The sequence below is a fragment of the Leptopilina boulardi genome, unplaced genomic scaffold, assembly GCF_019393585.1.
Source record: "Leptopilina boulardi isolate dan_hultmark-lab unplaced genomic scaffold, ZJU_Lbou_2.1 LbouV2_123, whole genome shotgun sequence".
Lineage (NCBI taxonomy): Eukaryota > Metazoa > Arthropoda > Insecta > Hymenoptera > Figitidae > Leptopilina > Leptopilina boulardi.
This window is the reverse complement of record NW_026137667.1, coordinates 431,722-453,597: the sequence shown is the minus strand read 5'-3', so window position 1 is coordinate 453,597 and position 21,876 is coordinate 431,722. Positions and strand designations below refer to the sequence as shown.

At 32.7% G+C, this 21,876-nt stretch overlaps 3 protein-coding genes across 7 annotated transcripts; 2 read left to right on the top strand and 1 right to left on the bottom strand.

The window, feature by feature from the left end:
- Positions 1 to 580: 580 nt before the first annotated feature.
- LOC127290456 (protein SCAI) lies at positions 581 to 5,439 on the top strand. The gene is made up of 4 exons (XM_051319026.1): positions 581 to 1,066; positions 1,953 to 2,800; positions 3,237 to 3,650; positions 4,594 to 5,439. Exons 1-4 carry the CDS (start codon positions 873 to 875, stop codon positions 4,836 to 4,838), a joined length of 1,701 nt encoding a protein of 566 aa, XP_051174983.1. The 5' UTR covers positions 581 to 872; the 3' UTR covers positions 4,839 to 5,439.
- A 1,609-nt stretch (positions 5,440 to 7,048) lies between these two features.
- Positions 7,049 to 11,531, top strand: LOC127290450 (leucine-rich repeat-containing protein 24-like). The gene is made up of 4 exons (XM_051319016.1): positions 7,049 to 7,581; positions 8,102 to 8,325; positions 8,876 to 8,934; positions 9,021 to 11,531. Exon 4 carries the CDS (start codon positions 9,149 to 9,151, stop codon positions 11,129 to 11,131), a length of 1,983 nt encoding a protein of 660 aa, XP_051174973.1. The 5' UTR covers positions 7,049 to 7,581; positions 8,102 to 8,325; positions 8,876 to 8,934; positions 9,021 to 9,148; the 3' UTR covers positions 11,132 to 11,531.
- Positions 11,532 to 12,689: 1,158 nt separating this feature from the next.
- On the bottom strand, positions 12,690 to 21,763 carry LOC127290429 (uncharacterized). 5 transcript variants are annotated; one of them, XM_051318977.1, is made up of 4 exons: positions 20,531 to 21,763; positions 19,569 to 19,932; positions 14,457 to 18,157; positions 12,690 to 13,782 (listed from the first exon to the last, which is right to left on the bottom strand). In XM_051318977.1, exons 1-3 carry the CDS (start codon positions 20,719 to 20,721, stop codon positions 14,525 to 14,527), a joined length of 4,188 nt encoding a protein of 1,395 aa, XP_051174934.1. In that variant the 5' UTR covers positions 20,722 to 21,763; the 3' UTR covers positions 12,690 to 13,782; positions 14,457 to 14,524. The 5 variants fall into 5 exon arrangements, with proteins under 5 accessions (XP_051174934.1, XP_051174943.1, XP_051174950.1 ...); XM_051318986.1 differs by having other exon boundaries at positions 12,690 to 13,779; XM_051318993.1 differs by having other exon boundaries at positions 19,569 to 19,929.
- Between the last annotated feature and the right edge of the window lie 113 nt (positions 21,764 to 21,876).

Sequence of the window (21,876 nt, the reverse complement as noted above, 5' to 3'; positions counted from 1 at the left end):
AATTATTGTACTACATATTCTTGTTCATTTATGTCTTTGTTTAGTAAAAATTAAAAACTTTAAAATGCGCAATAGTTCTTTTTAATACTATATAAAGCCGCGTAATAATTTTTAGCATACATCCTTCTTGAGACGCCATTTTCCACGCGGGAAATAAATTAATTTCAAAGACGAATTTAATCATTCGTCAGAGTGTAAGCTGTCCATTTCCGATGCAAGTTTCGAAATTATTTAAATAATTATATAATAATAATTGTAATATGCCTTGTAATAATTATATAATATTGTAAATGAAGTGAACATTTTTCATAAAACAGTTAAAATTTGATAAAAAATGAGTTAGATCCCTCTTCTAAGCGCGGCTTCAATTGTAATAATATATAGTATACATATAGAAAAGCTCAGAGTATTGTAAAACATGTAAATAAATAATAAAAATAAAGTGAGTTAAAAATCATCATTCATCCATCTTTTGATAAAAAACTGTACTAAATGCTTCTTCTGCTTATTGATTTTATTCATTATCATGAGAATAGAATATCGATTGTCCATTCTTGCCGATAGAGTGGTACCTTCCACAGCTCTTTCGCAGGACATGGACGCGCTGCGCCTCCTAATTGAGGGGGTAGTAGTTGCAGTATTGATTTGAAAAGCTTGTGAAGCTAGAAGGCATATAAAACGCTTGCGTGTACAAAAGCGAGACAGAGAAGCGAGTCAGAGAGCTTCTAGTAGTAAAAGCAGTTAAGAGAAAAGAAGAGAGAAACAGAGCGCAAAATATGGAGAAAAGGCGAGCGCCATCAGGCGGGAGACCGCGGCTGTAGGGGGTGTCTGTCAATCCCCTCAGCTTATCTTTCTTTAAATTACTTGAAAAAATGGTCATGATGGCTGGCATGGACGATCACGAGCGGAAAGTAGTTTTAGAGTTTTGTCATCTGCTTGAAAAAAGCAAGCAACTCTTCAATGGGCTGAGGGATTTACCACAGTACGGCCATAAACAGTGGCAGGCGTACTTTGGCCGTACATTTGACATTTACACTAAGCTTTGGAAATTTCAGCAACAGCATAGGTAAGTCATCATTTTTCTTTATGATATTAGAGAGATCTTTCAGTTAACTCTTAGCATATTTATCCCTTAAAGTTTCTTTTTAGCCACACAAAAAACGAAGCAATTTTATTATTAAGTTACTTAATATTTCTTTGCAAGCCATGTGACAAAAAGATTTGTCATCAAATTCAGCATTTTTTATTAAATATTTCTTCATCATTACTGTGCGTTAACTTTTTTAAAACAATGCAGATGATTGTAATCAAATAAATGTTTTGCATTACGTTATTTTAAAAAACAATTATTATGTTCATGCTTCATTGCAAAATAGCTTCATTAAAATCTCTGTAACATAAAATAAATATTTATTCTCCATTATCTCTTTTTGACAAAACAATTAAAGGATCTTGAATTTTATGACAAAAAATTTATGGCAAATGATGTTTTACCACTAAAGTGGGGTTAGGTATATATATATTTTTATTTATTTATATGTAGCCTTACATATATAAGAAGAATAAAGATTAGTTAGGGATACCATTTATCCCATGATCATTTAAGGTTAGCAACAAATTTTATTAATTCGTTTAATTAATTTATTAGTTGTTTAAACTATTAAGTTTGTTGGGATTATTTAAATAGTAGTTCAACTAACTAAGAAGTTACTAAGTTTAACTAAATTAAGAGAGGAGGAGGAGGGGTATATTTTACTAACTAAGTAGTATTCAGTGTTATGAAATCTTATTTTGCCGAGTGTATGCTGAGATACTATTGATGAACTAATATTAAAATGAAAAATGTTTTAATTGTTGACATTAGAACCCTTATAATAAGTAAAAATTTGAGAATTGTTGTCAAAAGTTATAAATTGAAAAAAGAGGAATACATTTTGTTGTGTATTTTATAGACAAGTACTCGACACAAAGTATGGCTTGAAACGTTGGCAGATAGGCGAGATTGCTAGTAAAATTGGACAGCTGTATTATCACTACTACTTGCGAACAAGTGAAACAAGTTACTTACATGAAGCTTATTCATTTTATGCAGCAATAAGAGGGCGTGCCTACTACAGTCGTGCTGCGAAAGAAGATCGCAGTGATTTAATGGTGAAGAAGCTTAGGTACTACGCTCGTTTTATTGTTGTTTGTTTGCTGCTAAACAGAATGAAGCTCGTGAGGGAACTTGTACAAGAGCTTGACGCTCAAATCGCCGACTATACGAGTACTTATGAGCCTGAGGACCAAGTCGAATGGAATTTAGTCCTAGATGAGATAAAATCGTTTGTTAAAGCCGAGGCTGCTGTTGGCGTACTCCATTCAGATGTTAATCCAGTTGTTTTTTCGCATAGATTAGGTCCACGAACGTCTCCACCAGTTGAACGATCGCCACCCATGTGCCTGTCTCTACAAGAGATTTTGATCGTCGGCAATTGTACCGATCAGGTCAAGTTTAGTGAATTATCAATGGATATGTTTAGAATGTTGCAAACATTGGAGCGTGAACCCAGGGATGATTTAAATCATTTGCATGATGCCTCACCTGCTGGAAGATTACCATTTAGGCCTGGTCACTACCCTATGGAAAACGGTGCACCTAAACGTGACAATCCACACAAATATCTCCTTTATAAACCAACCTACAGCCAGGTTCAGGTCTTTCTTGCTAGTGGATTTAAAGAGTTGCCGGCGAACGGGGCACTTCTTCTTTATCTTTCCGCCGATGGGTGTTTCTCAACAGTTAAACGACCTGAAGAAAGTAAGTATTGTTTTATAATTACACAAGAAATTGCACAAGAAAAAAGTAAACATAAAAATAAATCCAAGAAAAGTTACTATTTTGTTACACTGAATTTTTCTGTGAATTACCTGCCATTTTCAAGACAAAGATCTAAAATCAGAAGGGCAACACCCCTAAAGATAATTGGGTGTATAAAAAGTACAGGTCATATAAAATTCTACAGGCAACTAGACTTTCAGGTGTAAATGTTTTCCGTGTATAGGGGGATTTGAACACACAATGCATGATCTAAATGTCATTTAAAGTGTGACGTCAACTTTTTTTTTATTTACTTTTATCCCTAAATATCAGTTCGTTTGAATTGCCTAACATAATAACTGTGAAAAATATTATTAATGTAACATTTGAAAAACATAAGAATTTGAGCTTCTTTTACTCTCTTTTATGATTTCAGTGGGCTACGACCTAGGAGGGGTATCGACTAGTAGTAAAAGAGAAATGGAACATGGAAAAAGGCCGACTGGAGGAAAAGAACCTCACTGCCTTTACCCAGGCGACCTGTATCCATTTACGCGAAAACCTCTTTTTGTGGTTGTTGACTCGGATAATAGCTTCGTGTTTCAACAAATACCTCGGTACTTTGGTCAACCGTTGATGGTTTTAATGTCACCTCAAGACACACCATCAACACTTAGAGATCTTCGTCATGGTGGTAGTCTTTTTACTTTATTTCTTCATGCTCCACTCGCCGCTTTCTGCCTTATCTGCAACGTTGGAAGTCTTGCTGTTCATCACTGGGAACGTTGCCAAAGTTTCATAGAGCGATTTCTCATCGAGGCCAGTCGACTCGTTGTGCGAGCTAAATGCGGTGAGACCAAAAAGTACCATATAAACTTTAAAAATTTGTTTCGGAAACATTTCCGAATCTGATCGGATAGTCACATTTTGTGATGACTATCCAAATATACATTCACAACTCGATAGTCAATAAACTGGCTGTGCTCGGGTGAGGTTTTCTGCAGTTCGAAATTCCAAGCAATTGCGAGCGCTTCTGATTCAGCCGCAAAATTTTAAGAGTTGTGAGTGTATATAATATTCAGTTAACGCCTCCAAATCACGGGGTAACAATATTTTAGGTCAATATAATAATGTTTAGAAGTTATACATATAATTAATACCTGTACTCTTACAAAAATTCATGACACGAAGAAAATCTCATGCGTGCGTGTAGTAATTTTCGTTGCATTTTTTCATGACGCCACGCAAATTATGTCACGGAAATTATGCTACCCACACACTATCGAGAATTCTCTCAAGTTTTCTATAAGCTCGCATTGCGAACAGCTTTGAAAAGTTTAATAAAAATAAAAGAAATATCGACACGCTTTGCAGTTAGATGATAGATAGCATACATTTTGCCTTGGGATCAAGATGATGATGATGATTCCACCGATTCCATTCAATAATTGACGGATATTTTCCGTTTCGGGAGGTAACATAAACTGCATTTAACGTTACATCATTGAACTTGATAAAGTAGGATACAAAAACGAAGACAGAAAATTAAAACATGACTCGAACAAAAGAAATAGATTATTTATGACAAATTCCTCGAACTGACCTCAGACTTCGGGTGATTCCGAGAACTCACCACTATCACGTGCTATGACACAGTAGCATAGTAGGCAACCTTGTAACCAAGAAATGAGTGGAGAGAGCGGAATCGATGTTATCATCAGAAAATTGAGAGGCAAAATACAAAATGAAATCGACCATTTTCTCAATGCTAATTAAAATGTCTGACTTTTCAGAAACCAGTGTTCTACAATTTTTCGGAGATGACTTTTTGCGACTTCTATTACTACGTTACGTATTCTGTGATGTTGTTTTGCATCTGCATCGTTCATTTCGTGGCAGACAACAGAGACCACGTTGCCATCCACCATTACCGGAAGCTGAAGTTCTCGAGCATCCTAATTTGCATCAATTCGTCTATGATTTGGCATCTTGTTTGGATGCACGTGACCATTTTCCTGATAGTAACGAGCTAGCTTGACCCAAGCATTTAAAGGACACAAATCCAGATATGACACCACTGTTGGCTTCGTATAACCAAGATTACGATTATGATAACAGCAGATACATCTATAATAAAAAAATAGTTCCAATAAGACTTCATTAAAACTGCAACGTGCAGTTTTGTGGTCTATCTGTAAATATATATAAAAGGGACACATACATAAACACAATTTTTGAGCAGACATCGTTACCTTTACATCACCTTAAGAACTGATATCAAATATATTTCATTATTTAAAAAATGCGAACAATATGTAAAGTTCCATTCTGTTTCTAAAGTTGGATTATATCAATAATATTTTAATAACTCTCGCAAAAATCATTTTTCATTAACCATACATATAATTATATGCGGTTACAGTTATAATTTAACTGTGTTTGTACGTACGTTCCAAAATTATTTCATCTTTTACCTTTTTGCCATTTATTCTGTAATTTTTCGTTGTCACATTAACCCTTATCCGGCAATCTGGGGTAACAGATGATCCATCCTCTTTATATTCTACCTATAATTTTTATTCCTATTTAAGAAAATATTTTGTAAACAATAAAATTTAAAATATTTTAGAATTTTCAAATATGTCTAAGTTCATCTGATTCTTTATTAAAAAAAAAACAATTTTAAAATTTATTTGAAAATATTAAATTTGTTCTAATTGCATTGTGGTACAAAATGTACGGTTTCAATTGCCATAAAATATTTACCATCTCAATCACAATAAAAAAATTAGGCTTTTAATCGTCGATATGTATTTATAGAACAATTTTAAAATACATAATGGAAAGTAACTATCAAAACAATGAAATTTTAAATACATTTTTGACGGAATTTTCTAGTTACTAACAAAGTCAAAGTATTGTGCTGTCAACATTTAAAGAGTATGGTATTTTTTAACTTTAAATCTTATTGCCAGCTAGGGGTTAAATAAAGTTTATTACTGAAAGTTTTCATTGTAATTCATAAATGAATAGTCAAATTTAGAAATTTTCCGTTATTTTGATGTTACAATTTTAATGTAACTTAATCTATTGGTATACAACATCGACAACTCAAATAGCACATTATATATTGTTTTAAGTTATTGCCTGACAATGTTTTTGTATGGTGAACTACTTAATCAATATAGCCTCACTATTGCAATGCAATATTCCGAATCTTGTACAGAAATACTAAGCCAAAATGGTTGCAATATGTTGTGCTATTTGGGAACATAAAGGTCCTTCAGCCTATTAACGCCCAAGAAGAAGGAAAGTCTATTTTGACTTTGAAGCGCTTATTTTCTATAAAAAAAGCATTGAAAAAATTTATCAAATACCATTTTTGACGAAAAATTATCGCATAGGAAAAGTTAATAAAATTAATAAATCGAATCCAAAAAAAATATCAAAACTTTAATTAGTTTAGTTTAATAGATCTTTATTGAGTCTATCTACCCATACAATCGAAAAATCAAATTTTTCCTATTGGATTCTAATTTTTTTTCCTAATTTTTGATCAAGTGAATAATTATTCTGTAGCTCAATGTAATTAAATAATATTTAATTTACAGGAATCATTATTTTTATTTATATAACTAAATGAATATTTTTAGCATAAGTTAGTAACCACGTTTTGATTCAGATTTTGTTTGAAACTTTTTCATTTTTTACATTGACAGGTACGTATGTATTTTAAATATTAATTATTTTATCAATAAATGTAGTATAGTAGTAAAACTAACATACAATTTTTTTCCTTTTTCTTATTAAAAAACATGTAGATTTTTTTTTACTGCAAAATACTGCGAATAATGTCGCGAGCTATCTGAAAAACACAAATATAATATCAATGTTTACAATTTGTTCTTTTTAATTTAGAGACTTAAATTTAGGTACATATTTTTCATTATTGAAAAAAATGTTGAAACCTTACATCAGGAGCGTGATATTGTGAATAAATTTCGGAAATATATTATTAGAGACAATTTAGTTTGATTTTTTTATGAAATTGCCAATGTTAACCATTGGGCCATTATAGGACGAATGATAAATGGTAAATTTCCCACTGGGTGGTAGTGCATGGAAGAAACAACAAATGACAGGGAGAGTGAGAGAGAGAATTGTGAGGAGAAAGAAGAACCCTTATTGAGGGTGGAAGAGCAAAGAGGGTGAATTTCATTGAACGCTACCCAGAATTCGACGGTGCTGCTGCAGCAACTAAGCTTCACGCAACTGAGAAGAGATACACGGGGTACAAGTTTCGTTCTGACGCTGCGACAGATTTGCAAAATTTTGTTAAGATACTATCAAAGATTTCTGAAATATTCTTATAATTAATGAACAATTTCACATGTGTGTATTGGAACTGTACCCGGCCTGGATTAGGGTGCTGTTCACAGACTTTGAATCTTTCTTTCAATTTGCCAACATATCCCATCCCGAGGGAAACGTGCGCGAGTCGCTTGCTCTCGAGGTAGTGCGACGATGAGATGCTTTTACTGTGACGCAACTCGTTTAGTCAAGTATTTTTTACCTGACTTTATTGTCGATCGACCGAATGTAAGGCTTGAGGATTTCAAATTTGAGATCGGAACTCGGTAATGACTGGCAACCAATGAATCTGAATATTATGTGCCAAGTTGTTTAAAAAAAACAAAGCTCAAGTGTATGACCCAGAAAAACAAAAAGAGAAAGACAAAAGTGTCGAATGTCCGGGACATTCACCTTGTGACCCCCATTAGGTGAGTGAAAAGAACCAATGGATTTAGTATGTCCTTAAAGGCCAACCAGTTAAAAAGAAAATACTTCATTTTCTTAGATAACTATGGAAGTATTGAATAAAATTAAATCATATATTTGGGTATCTTCATCTGAAGATCTTCCTTTGTATCTCTGAGTGTATACGATTAAGATTCGAATTTTCTTCAAACATATCTTATACTTTATTTTGTAGAATTAAAATAATTTTATTTTATATGTTAAAAGATTCATTATTGTTGTTGGTATTTATTTTCTAAATTTATGCTTTATGTTTCAATGTTATTTATTTGCACATTACTTTGTTAATATTTATATTAAACATCACGTTGAATACATATATTATTTGTCATAAATAAATATTTTTTAAAAAACGGTAAATATTTTCAAAACTTAATTTTAGTAATTTTTATGATTTATAAAAACATTGTTAATAAGTTTTTTAATATTTACAATTTCCAATATAAGTTTTAAAAAATTTTAACACTATCAAATATTTTGCAGAATTTGGAAATTATTTCTCTATGATTTTACGATTACAAGAGGAATATCAGTGACTACAATGGTTGATCAGAATCTCAACAGAAAGAGACAAAGGCGATTGCACGTTTCACAAGATTATACTTTAACAGTATGATCTCTCACAAAAGCCTATGGAATTATCTACGAGTAAAAAATAAAATCAGAAAATAAAATAGTGCCTATCAATGTTCAAAAGGATTATTTGGGTAAGATATTTTTAGAAATTAAAATAATATATGTAATCCTAGGCACTTAAGCTTTTTTCTCTTTCTTACTGTAAAAAATTACCTCGAATATAAAACTCATTAAAAGTCTCATTAAAACTCATTTTAACATATTAAAAAGATATTTTTCCTGAAAAAATTATAATCATCCACTAGTGTTGTGTAGAACGGGTCCAACTTTTTACTAAAATGGATTGACTTGATAAAATTAACGGACTAATTTACAATTGATCAAATGAAATAGTAGTAGTAGTAGTAAAGGTCAGTGTAGCGCCAGCCGCAAGTAAAATATATTGTGTTTAAAGAAGTTTAATAAGTTATACATATAAGGAGATATCCATCTTTAATACTAACTAATAACTACTAAATGATCCATATGAAATTTTGTTGAAAATAAACTTTCATTAAATAAACCTATAAAAAGTATCAAAATTTTCAAAAATAATTTATTCTTTTTCATTGTTAATAATTTATCTTAAAACACTGTTTGATTTGTCAATGTTCAAGTTAATTTTTTTATATTTTCTTTCAGATTCCAAATTGGCGTCCTCGAAAATCAGCAAATGCTAATTTTCGATTAAAATACGAAATGTAAGTATATGTAAAGTATTAATTAATACTAAGTATTAATTATTAATAATTAAATTAAATTAATCTTTATTATTTGCTTTTTACAGGGTACTGATTGATCCTTCATGTGGGTCGTTCGCCTACAAAAAATAAAATGTCCATCTAGCTGCTGTCAATTTTCTCAATAGCATTTTGCGAAACGCAAAATAAGGTTTCCGAATCTGTGTCGGTGGTTATGTTAGCAACTCAGAATCACCCTCTTGGAGGGTTTGGGCGCATATTATTCGCCCTTTTTCTCTTAACCACATGTTTCACTTTATCTAAGGCTGCAGCATTTCCTGACTGGACAGATTGCCCTGCGGTGTGCAAATGTAAGTGGACTTTTGGAAGAAAGTCTGCCATTTGTCCGGATGCTGGACTTACGTCATTACCTCCTTCTCTGGACCCAGATATGCAATTGCTGGACTTATCAGGCAACGAAATTCCAGCCTTAGAATCAGAATTATTTAAGCGAGCAGGTTTATTAAACTTGCAAAAAGTGTTTTTGCGTAACGCGAAAATACAGCAGATTCACGCGGATGCCTTCAAAGAAATGCGAATCTTGGTCGAAGTCGATATTTCAGACAATTCCATCACCAGTCTTGATCCAAACACTTTTTTTGGTAATGAAAGATTAAAGACAGTCATCTTAAGTGGTAATCCACTTGGTACTTTAAAAAGTTATCAATTTCCAACATTGAAACACATGCGTAATTTAGAACTTCAGAGATGTTCGCTGAAGGAGATTCATAAATTAGCCTTCGTGAAACTCGACGGACTCGAGTCTTTGAATTTGGATAACAATCTTCTACAATACATCGACGTAACTTTAGTTTCCAGTTTACCAAAACTGAAAACTTTGTCTCTTACCAACAATAATTGGAAATGTGATTGTAGGTTACGTGAATTTCGAACATGGCTCATGACTGAAGGTCGAAGTAGGCTATACTCAGTGGCTCAAATCTGTAAATACCCCAGGAAAATTGAAGGACGTCGTTGGGAAGATGTTAATCTCACAGAATTTGCGTGCGAACCAAAAGTAGTGGCTCAAGCTAGCAGTACTCAAATAGAAATCAATGGGAACATAAGTCTTTCATGTCTGGCAACAGGAGACCCAGAACCTGAAATATCGTGGCAATTGAACGGTGGACCCATTAATCTTACTCGTTCGGAGCAACCTAATTTTGGACCTTATATCAGTTTTTCAATTTCATCTGATACAGTTGAGAACGTCAACACTGGAATTAAAATTAACGAAAGGTGGAGCAATCTCACGGTCTATAACGCTAGTGACATTGACGCTGGTGAATACACATGCTCTGCTAAAAATCTAGCCGGTACAGCAAGCACCACTTTAAATATAGCTATTCCTCGAGTGTTCACAGCACCCACTCTCTCTCAAACAGATAATTGGCTCCTTTGGGTGAGTCTTGCTGGGGGTGGAGCTGTTGCACTTTGTGCTTCTATATCAGCAGTTTTATTGGCTCTCTGTTTCTGCGGTGAATCACGACGCAAAAGTAGACTCCAAAAAGAGAAGCTTCAAGGCAGTATGAGTTTCGGAGATCAGGAAAAGAAGCTTCTCGACTTATCAGTAACAACAACCACTGCGGGTAGTTATAATGAGCGCACGAGTGGTCAAGGTAGTTTAGCTGAGGCATGCAGCCCCAGTGACTTGGAACTGATCGAACGTAGCTCCATTTGCGAACAAATAAATTCTGCTAATGTAACAATTGAAAGGCTGAGGCCGGAAATGTGCAATTCAAATGCAGTACGTACTCTGCCATGCTCGGATATTTTCCCACCACCGCCATCTGGATTTACAACAGGTCTCCTCCCAGCGGGAACATTCGGCAACATTTTCATTTCCGTGTCCCTTCCTCAGGGTTCGGAGCGTTGCTATCCCGATCTTTTGGACATTCCCGTCCACGGTACAATAAGTCATATGACAGACAAACCAGTAGCACCAAATGTCTCAATACCCACAGAGGTATCGAATTTCGCTACACTGCCGAGGCGAACATTGCGATCTACCGAACTTGGCTCACCTTACGACAATATGGGTCCGAGAGTTACTGCAACAGGAAGTTCAACATTTTCATTAACAGACCTGGAGCTTCATATGACGCCCACAACGCCACAGTCAGTCATTCAACCGCCCCCTGAATTCGTCTCGCTTTAACTTTTTGGGCGATGACTCTTTCATCCATAATGACTTGTAATTCCCGCACAATACATCCAAAGCATCATTCACTTTAAATGCTGTCGGAATATTATAGAGTGATATGTGAAAATAGATTTTTAAAAATCGATATTTTCTAGGTTCCTTTAATAATTATTTTATCCACTTCACACGACATCAATGATTAAGAAAAGCTTGCGATGCTGTCATGTCATTTTTAGTAAAACTCATAATAAATTTACTTGGAATATGTATGGGAAATGTCGTTCTTAAATAAGTTGTTTAACTCCATGTCATGATGGTGAAAACCAATTTCGACTTTTCTGAATTTCTTTACTGACATGACATGGAGTTGAAAATATCTTGCAATAAAATTATTTAATTCTCTTTTAATACCAAATCGTTGTGATTTTTTTAAAATTCCATGTTTTTATAAATAACAGAGAATGCATTACATTCTGTGAATTATTGTGCTTCTTCCCGATGATACACTTTAATAGTAAAAATAGATTGAAAAGAAATTTCCATTTTTATTAAATTTTTTACAGGAAAATTGAAATATATATTAAATAATAATTTTATATAGATCTGATTGTAATAGACTAAAAACATTTCTGATCAGAATTTGTTAGAATAAGTAAACTCAACAAAAAAAAAATTTATTTTTTCTATCCCTTTTTAAGAATCTTTTATACAGATACAGATAGAAAAATTCTATGAAAAATATATCCAAATCTTAAAATATGTCTGAAATCAGTCCACGTGCTATTATAGAGTTAAGCTTGTAGAAAATCAATATCAGAAGCTGGAAAATGTATCAAACACGGCGATACTCATTATCCGAGAGTATCACCCCAATACTTGACGAAAAGCAATTCTAAAGTGGAGAGTGGCATCGCACTCTTTAATTTTGAGATATAATGGTTGCAAATTCATGGGTTTGTATTCTGGCTGAAATTTATCTATAATTCTAAATCTCATTTTAAAACACTTTAATCTGAAAGTCAATTTTGAATTTTAACGCTTTACCTAATAAATTATAGATTTTGAAGTGTAAACTTTTAACTAGCAGTAAAATCAAGAGTCTATCTATTCAAAATTTTATTACTAAATACTAATTAAATTAAAAATTTATTAAATTAATGAATAACGAAATAATAAATAGTAATATAAATATTAAGAAATATTTACCTTGTTCACCAGTAACCACTAAATAGGAATTCTGTTGGATAAGAATGATTTTAAAAGAAATTTTAAATAAGAATAATCTTGTCTTGAATTGTCTTGTTTTGTTATTATATGAATGGGAGAAGTCGTTATGTCCTTCTAAATGGATTTTTTTGAAATCACATGAATTAAAAGGCATTAAAATAAGCTGCAACTCTTATTATTTTAATCCATTTTGGTATTAAAATAAGCAAAATTAGATTAAAATAATAAGCGTTGCAGCTTATTTTAATACCTTATAATTTTCTGTGAAAAGAAAACTAAATGTAGTTAAAGGATTCTTATGATAATGGATATATGTGGAATGAAATTACATTTTAATAATGAACCGTTCTCTTTTCAATTTTTATTATTTATATTGCTTCCTCATAGAGGAAGTATTGCAATACCAAAAATTTTCAACTTTAATTTTTTGACATATATTTATGTTTTCTGACCTCAGGAATTCAAAAATCACATTCTTAGAAAATGCCATTCGGTATGTGTATTAAGTGTATGCATATACATTACATTTTCATAAGTATCTTGAATACCTTAAACGCTTTAGAGATACCATTTATATCTTTGATTTCAAAAGATCAAGCCTAATGATCTATAAAGATATTTTTCTTTCATTTTGTAGTTTTTTAAGACGCATTTTTTTCATTTATTAGTGAACATTCTGCTGTTATGCTATTCAGATTTATTAATATTTGAAAAATTAAAATTTTGTAAAAAATTATTTTTGTGGTTCTTTTGGTATTAAATTTTCATGTAGATTTTAATATATTTTAACTAATCTATAGACGCTTTGAAAACGCATCGATTCATCTATTATTAGAACTTATTAGAGGTTACAAGTAATTGTCATTCTAAAATTTAAAAGCATCAATTTATCTATTTGCAAATCTTCTATATCCCTTTTGTAAAAAAACATTGGATTTCAATTATTACAAAATTAAACAACACGTATAAATTTTAGGCGTTAAACTTATTGACTTTACATACAGCTTCTAATATTTCATTATACTACCCTCACAGTACCAAAAAATTTCCAAAGAATTTACTGTGAAGGTAGCAATTTTACATCATATTATAAAGACACGTCAGTTGATAATACTTTGTCCTACCAGTGATAAAACTAAATTTAAAAAAATTGTTATAACAGTAATATCATAATTTGGCAAAAAAGGCTTCTTATTTATTTTTACATATTTAAGTAAAGTAAAGTTATTGAAGATAAGTGAAGAATATTAAATATTCTATACTTTTATAGAAGGTTCAATTTTACAATATGATATGCCTTCCATTTGATTTCATAACGGCAGTGCTAACAATCTCCATGATAAATAATTCGTTGCGTCAATCGTATTAGGATAAAAGTAATTAGAGTCTTGGTGTACTTGGAAGATTTCTTGCTGGATCATCAAGGCAAAATGATACTGCTAAAACAAATATTTTCTATGTTAGAATTTTTGCTTGGTTGTTGAATAATCCAGAAGTCAATAATTATTCTATCAAGAAACGTGTCATTTTTAGTCATAATATAATTTTAAACGTCTGCCTTTGGTGGAAGACAACCGGATATTAAAGAATCTTTGTCATATTAGAAGATTTTACAAAAGTTAAGTATTTCTCAAGTTTATTTAACTGTTTTGAGAGCAATACTATTTTTACAGTGACAAATTCTATTATTTTATTATATTCTTTTGAAAGTACATGAAAATAAAGATTGGCAGGTATTTTCAATGTTACTTTTGTAATTAGATTATTGAAATAAATAAGCAAAATAAGGCTTGGATACTATTCAGAACTAAATATAATAAAAAATATTTTCTAAAAAAGTTGGTGTATTTTAATGATTTTTTATCGAAATATGTTGATGCCAATTTAAAAATATTATAATTATATGAAAAAAATTACAAATCTTTGAAAGTTATGTAAAATTTATACAAAATAAAAGTCTATTATTTTTTTGTTGCAATTAATGAAACATTTTTAAAATATAAAGTTGAATTTAAAGAGGAAGTTTAAACAAATTTGTATAGTCTGAAAAAAAGTTAATCTATAAGTGCATATTTTTTAATTTAAAAAAAAAACCTTTATATAAATACTCTACCAACTAAAATTTGTCTCCTCGGTCATGCAATTGACTTTTTGTTGATAGATTTAGTAGAAATATGATTATTATTGTGGCGGATTAAAATAATCCCAGTGGTGATGATGAGTTACAGTGCGTGGACTTCCAAATAATACAATTAATAATCCAGCAACAATCAGTAGTAAGGCACACAGAACTAATTCTACTTCTCTAATTTTGTCGCTTGCTTCTTCTCTGCCCACCCTTGAGGCAATGTAATTCACAAAATGCCTTAAATTTCTTGTCCCAACAATACGAATAGCCCTTAATAATTGACGAGTGGTTTCCGTAAGACTGAGTTCAGTTTCAACTGGTTGAGAGATAGGCGAAGCTAAAGAAAAAAATTGAGGGGGTATTTGAGACGTTTCAATTGTAAATTCACTTCCATTTACGTGTGAAGTGATTGTTTGTTGTGATGACATTTCCAAAGATGTTCCATGAGTTGGTCTTATTTCTAATGTGTTTGTTACGGGTGTAAAAGATTTTACAACTGATGGAATTTGTCTAGGTAAATGATGCACATACGGTGTTGTTGACGATGTTGAACTGCTTTTTATTTTCGGACAGAGTTTCTCATCTTTATCTACGGATGACTCACGTGAAGTTGCGCGCTCCACCTCAGCTTCGATTTCAGTCTCAGGTTTCAGATTTTTGACCTGTAAAACCTGTTTTTGTAAAATTTCTGATTGTATGGATGCTCGCGCCATTTGCTCAACTACTTTATTGATTTTCGTTTCCGTTATTTCTACTTTACCTGATCCTGTTTCTGCTGGGGATTCGACTTGTTGCATAGGACTAGGTAGAATATCATCCGTTACTTGTGAATCGATTGATGTGATATTAATTTCTTCGTTATTGGTGGCTGTATATGCATCTTCTGTTGTAGTACGTGGCCTTTCTTGGAATTGTGCTACAGTTTCTAAATGATCTCTGATAGCTAATAATTCTTGAAGCAATGACTGATTTATTCCACTTTCTTTAATGCTTCCTTCCCCTGTTAGTTCAGAAGCTGAAACAACCATTGCGTCGATTTCAGAAGCTGCAATTTTAAAGGCTTCCAATTGAGAAACAGTAAGACGATCCACTCGCAAATCCCCCACTTCGAGGCTATTAATTCTTAACGGTTCTTCGGAAAGTAAAGCTGTTCTCAAAATATCATCTCGATCTTGATTTATTTCTTCAGCTTTTGTTGAAATTTTTAGTGGTTGAATTGAATCTGTACTTTCTTGTGGTTCACCAAAAATGCGAGGCGAGGGAGATGTTTGCAGAGGGATTGGAGTTGGTATACGTTCTGTTGAGATCAATATTTGAGAACCATGTCTTGAAGGTGTCATGACAAGTTTAGCTTGGGTTATTTCTTCTTCTATTACTTCGTCATCAGATAGTGGATCAGTTTGTGTAGATGCAACTGCTTCACCACTCTCACGTACAGTTTCAGGTTCGTAATATTCCCCGGATTTTTTTGACATTCTGTGTGATCTGGGTGGTCTGGGTGGAGCTGGTAAAGGCCGACTTTGTACCTTATTAAGAAATTCACTTCTTAAATGTTTATGTTCTTCATCTGAATCGATATTAACATATTGTGTAACGTCGTCTGATGATTGAATTATATTTTCTATTTCAGGTGAAATGTTTTTTACCGGACCCAAAGTGCTGTACGCTCTTTGTGTTCGCTTTGGTGTTGTGGGTCTCAGATTTGTTGCACTTTTGTGTCTTCGTTGTCTAGGTGGTGGAAGTTTGGATTGTTTCTCACGTTTCTCTATAACAGCATAACCAGACAACTGCTCTTGAAGATCGTCTTGAGCAATATCACAATCGGCAAAATACATTCCCGGAATCGATTCAATATCATTCAAAGAATGATTTTCATCTTGTATGATAGAAGCAGTCCTAGACCGAGATCTCCTTTTAGGAGGTATTGGTGGAACTTGAAAAATTTCACTTTCTATACTTTGTAAAAGATTTTCTTTCTCTTCTGCATTGACTGGTAAAAACATAAAGGAGTTATTTGATGAAAGTTGATTATTTAAAGAATTTTCTAAAATATTTTTGTGACCGTTACAAATTGAATTGGTTAATACATGTTCTTGAGCAATGTCTCCATTTATATTCTGATTCCGAGTTCGTTTTCTACGACAAGGAACAGTTGGTGAAAACAATTTTGCTGAAGTATCATCAATAAAGTTCTTTGTAGACTCAATATGTGCATCAGGTTGGCTACAAGAGGAACTTTTCGACTTTCTGCGAGTGGGTTTTAAGATAATGATATCATCTAAATACTCTATTGGAGATTGTTCACGAGATACAGTTTCCGCTCGATAAACTATTCTGTGAGAAGAATTAGAAAAGCTATCCGTTCTATTCAGATGGTCTAATGAAACATCACTGCAATGTATTTTTTCGTTTCTCTCATCCATAGGCTGTGAATAATTAAGTGACTTTAAAAATTTATCGTTTCTCTTTCTCAACGATTTCGTGCGATTTGGTCGTTGAGGAGGTACAGGAGGCACTCCAACGTCGGTAAGTGAATTTATGTATGTATTTTCATCAAGTTGTAAATTTTTCGCAAGATACTTTTGCACAAAAATATCATCATGACTATCACCTTCACGAAATGAAAAATTGTCTGAATCTGTATCTTGAATGATACCTTGACAACGCTTTTCACAGGAACTTCCACTAGATTGTTGTTCAGCATTAGAAGGACCTGGAGAGTTTTCTTCATAAGACATATTTCTGATTTCGATCTGATTAAAGTTCAATGAAGGATTAGAATCTCCAAAATCATTATTGCCGTTGTTGTCGAAATCTTTAATTTGTTTCAATCTTATAATCCTTAATTTTGTTTCTTCTTCATCATCTTTTTCTGTTTCCGCATCTTCTATTTGACAAGATGGTTCTTGGAAATCTTCTTCATAATCAACGAATTGTAGTTCTTCTTGATATACAAATGTTTTATGTTCAACTTCCCAGGGTAGATTTTCCGATTCTTCTTGAGATTCTGATGCTTGTATTCTGAATGCCAATCGCGGTTCTTCCAGAGAAGCGTGCCTCCATGGTCGACTTCTCTCTATTGCGACCCTTTCTTCAGCCATTTCCTCATCTAACAATTTATTGTCTTTAAATCCTTGGTTCCCTCGATCTTTGAGAGTATTCTTGGTACGTGGATAAGTGAAACTTTCGACAGCATGAGCACGTGTCTCTTTCGGTGAAGACGTCGCGTATTCACTTTTATTTTTTGCTTTCCAATCAAAAATTTTTTGACAACTTGAAAAATGTGAAAAAATATTCTTGTGCGATCCGTATGTTGATTTTGTTGAATCTTGTTTTTGTTGCTCCTGTTTAGAGGGAGTGCGTTTTATTTTAGAACGTTTAATATTAAGCTTTGAATGTTTTTTTAAGCTCAATTTTGACATGCCAGGAAATTGAAAACGTGGCCGTTCGGGTAGTGATATTTTAAATCGTTCCAATCTATTTGCTTTTTTAGGTTTTTGATTTTCTAAAACAGATATTGGTGAAGCTTTCTTTTTATTGAACTTGCAACGTGCAGGAATAGTGAAACTAGGCCGTTGAAAACCTTTAAGGCGAGAACTTAGCTTGTCAGCTTGATTGCGTAGTTTTTCTTGTATGCCATGGTTAGTTTGTTTCTTTTGAGACTCTTCTTTTACTGGCACAACTACCTGAAATAATAAATGATTGTTACATAAATAAATTTAATAAATTTTTTTTAAATTTAAATATATGACAAATCAAAATTGAAACTTCCGTCAAGTACATTTGACAACTATTTAAAAAGATATTTAGTAAATTTTCCTTTATAAAGAAATATAGATATTACATGAGTTGCTAATAAATAAACAGATATTTTACCAACAGATTATATACCATAGAAAGAAGTGCATATAATCTCATCATCGTTTATTTACGATCAAGTACGAGTGAAGTACAAGTGAAGTACGATGAAGTACGAATAAAGTACCTATTCCTTTGGTATTATTTTTATTGAAATAAAAAAATTCTACTTCGAAGAGTAATAATCTTATCTCGAGATTTACAATAATGTTGCGAAAAGTAGAAAGATGTAATTCGATAGAAAGTTTGCGTAATAAAATTAAAACTGATGCGCTGACGCAGAAAACTGATGTTTTCTATGTCATTAGATATAGCTATAGCTGAAGTTTCTTGCAAAGATTCTTTGATATGTGTTGACACATATTCAAGAAATTTTCTGTAAATATGTTTTACAAGCTGTTATCGAATTTGTTATTCCAAACTAACTACCGGATAACAATTGTTTATTTACCTTAAGTTTGCTGCTAACTTTGAAATAATATATTATTATATTTTTTGAGTGTATTTAATTTGGCGTTTTTAAATTGGCTATGAAAATATATAATGGGAAACAACGCTTTAAAAATAAATATTAATAAAGCACATAAGAGGCATTTTACGTGTAATGTCTTGAGTTAAAAAATTGATTTTTCGAAAAAAAGTGAAACTTGAGGAAATTGTTGTCCTACCTGATAGTGAAATATCCCCAAAAAAATTTTTGACTTTTTTGAAATTTTGGGGGAGATAGAGGTGGGTCAATTTTATCAGTTTTCCCTGACACCGTCTACTATTTAAATTTTTTCTGTCTATAAATGCAATAAAAAAAATTTTGGCAAGTATGTTTTTTAAAGGTCTTTTTCTTTTTTTTTCAGAATGCCGATTTTTTTTGTTTTCAAAAAAAAATCAAGGTCAAAATTGAAAAATTTTTAAAAACGAAATTCACCATTGGAAAGAGCATGAAAAAACATTTAAAAAACATACTTGCCAAAATTTTTTTTATTGCATTTATAGACAGAAAAAAATTAAAATAGTAGGCGGTGTCAGGGAAAACCCTCTATCTCCCCCAAAATTTGAAAAAAGTCAAAAATTTTTTTATTATATATATTTACTATCAGGTAGGACAACAATTTCCCCAAGTTTCACTTTTTTTGGAGAAATCAATTTTTTAACTCAGGATATTACACGTAAAATGCCTCATAAGCTTCTTTTTACAAGCCAAGGTAATATTAGTTAAATTACCTGGAGGATTAAAAGATTTACCTGAGGAGGTATAGTCTCTTCCTGAACCTTTAGTTCCAAATTAGGATCTGGCATTTTCGGGAAATTATCGTCCAATTTTTCTTGAAGCTGTTCACTTTCCATTTCGTCGGAAGTGTCAATAGTTTCACCAAGTTCACGTCCTGCCATTGCATTGTCTTCAATCTTGCCATCAAGGGGCACAATTATATCGCCATCGAGGGCCAACCTTAAGTTGAATCGTCCTCGGTCGTCAATACTATCATCACTGTCTGCTACAGGCATAATATCCGTGTCCGTTATTCGAACCACCGGTGCTACCATGCTTACTACCGGCGGTGGTGGCGGTGGAGGTGGAGATGCAATTGGTTCATACTCGTGCTCACTGCTGAGGGAAGACATTTTAAAATATTTTTTTCACTTTATTGTAAATCAGCTGGAAAATTAGGAGTTACTTTATCACTAATTATTTCTTATTAAGTAAATCAATAATCATTGAACATTAAATGAAGCTCTGAATTCTATTAAAACAAATACGATTCTCCAGTAGCAGTTTGATACATTAGAATCTATTTCAAGGACACGATGGTTTGATTGACCCCAAAACGTGCTCCATCGTCGGGGGTGCAGAAGCGCGACTAAAATATATTATCGTCAGTATGCAACACATCTCGGGTACACGCACCAGAATTTGTTCTCGGTACTGAGATGGACATGCGCGCTCGGCATCGACATGAAAAGATAAAATCAGCTCTCGGCTAACATAGTGCAGAACTACGCTCTATAGCTGGGTGCTGATTCTATCTATAGCCAGTCGAGCAATCTCAAAATAGACGCGATATATAAACACCAACATGAAGTATGGATATAGCTGAGTAAGAAATGAGGAGGGAAATGAGAGCAGCAGAATTTTGCATACACACAGATGATTTAAATATGTAAATTGTTGCGATGCTGAGCAATAATAAGACACAAAAACAACTCACCATGGATGGTATACCCGCACATGAGCCGATGGGGAATGCATCATCGACCTCGATGGTGGCCTGCCTACGAGAGTGGAACGTTCAGGGAGGAGAGAATCACTCTGGTAAAACTGACAACCACATCGAACCTCGCGACCGAGGCTGGAGGTGGAGGATGCTCGGAATGCACGACCTCTTTGCTCGTTTTCCATCCCCTTCTCACTCACTGCTACTTTAAGCGTTCGATCTCTCTGGACCGAGTTTAACTGATATTTCTTTTCAAGATCTTCTTTAAGATGTTTGACAATCGTGAATACGAGAGCGATTCACACACCCTTTTAACCTGAACAACTCGACCCAAAGATCTGCCTCTCAGCCGAAACTGAGCTAAAAGCGTCAGGAAAGCGAGAAAGAATCTAAATCAGGGGCGGATGGCTTCTATCGCCGTTCAATGTACTCACCTGCAATTGTGGCTCTTTACCAAAAACGTAATCAATTATTCTTTTTATTTCAAACAAACTTATTATTTTATCTTATACTCTCTTCCCACACAGCACCGAAAAATTTACTGCACATTTATACAACTTTAAGTGCAAACTTTGGAACGTTGAGTTGTGAGGTTTAGTAAAGGTTGTATAAATATTAAAAAGTCCGCCCTCATTAAATGATTGGTGCGAAAGTTTACTCAACATTTAATGAAGCTTTGATTTAAATGTTAAGTGAACTTTCGCACCAAACATTTAATCAGGGCGGACATTTTAATATTTATACAACCTTTACTAAATCTCTAAACTAAAAATTCCGAAATTTGAACTTGAAGATTTAAAAATGTACAGTAAATTTTCGGTGCTGTGTGGGTTAGCTTAAATCAGTTAAATTTTAATGATATATCAGACATAGGTGACTAATTCAACCAATATAGAATCAAAATCTTAGTGGCATTCAAGCAACCAGTTATCGTTATTAATTGCATTTTAGAAAACACAATTATATCATGGTTATATATTTGTTATGTTTTCTTTCAGTATTTTAATTTATTTTTAAAGGTAACTTAATATTACATGTAAAAATCTTTAGGAGTATAAATTGAATGAAAGTGCATATCTATTGACGGTGAAAATATGAAAATTTTGTTACATTTTACCGTTAGCCGATATGTATTCTGATTTACCTTTGTATGCATTCACAGGTATTCATTTTAAATTTATTGATCTCACATTTAACATTTCAAACTCTAAATTATATATCTTATATTGATAAAGCTATCAACCTTTCGCATAAAAAATTCCATTAAAAAATATTGAATTTGTCAAAGAAGTATTGGTAAAAAATAAGTATCCTATATATTTTATTAATCAGTACCTATA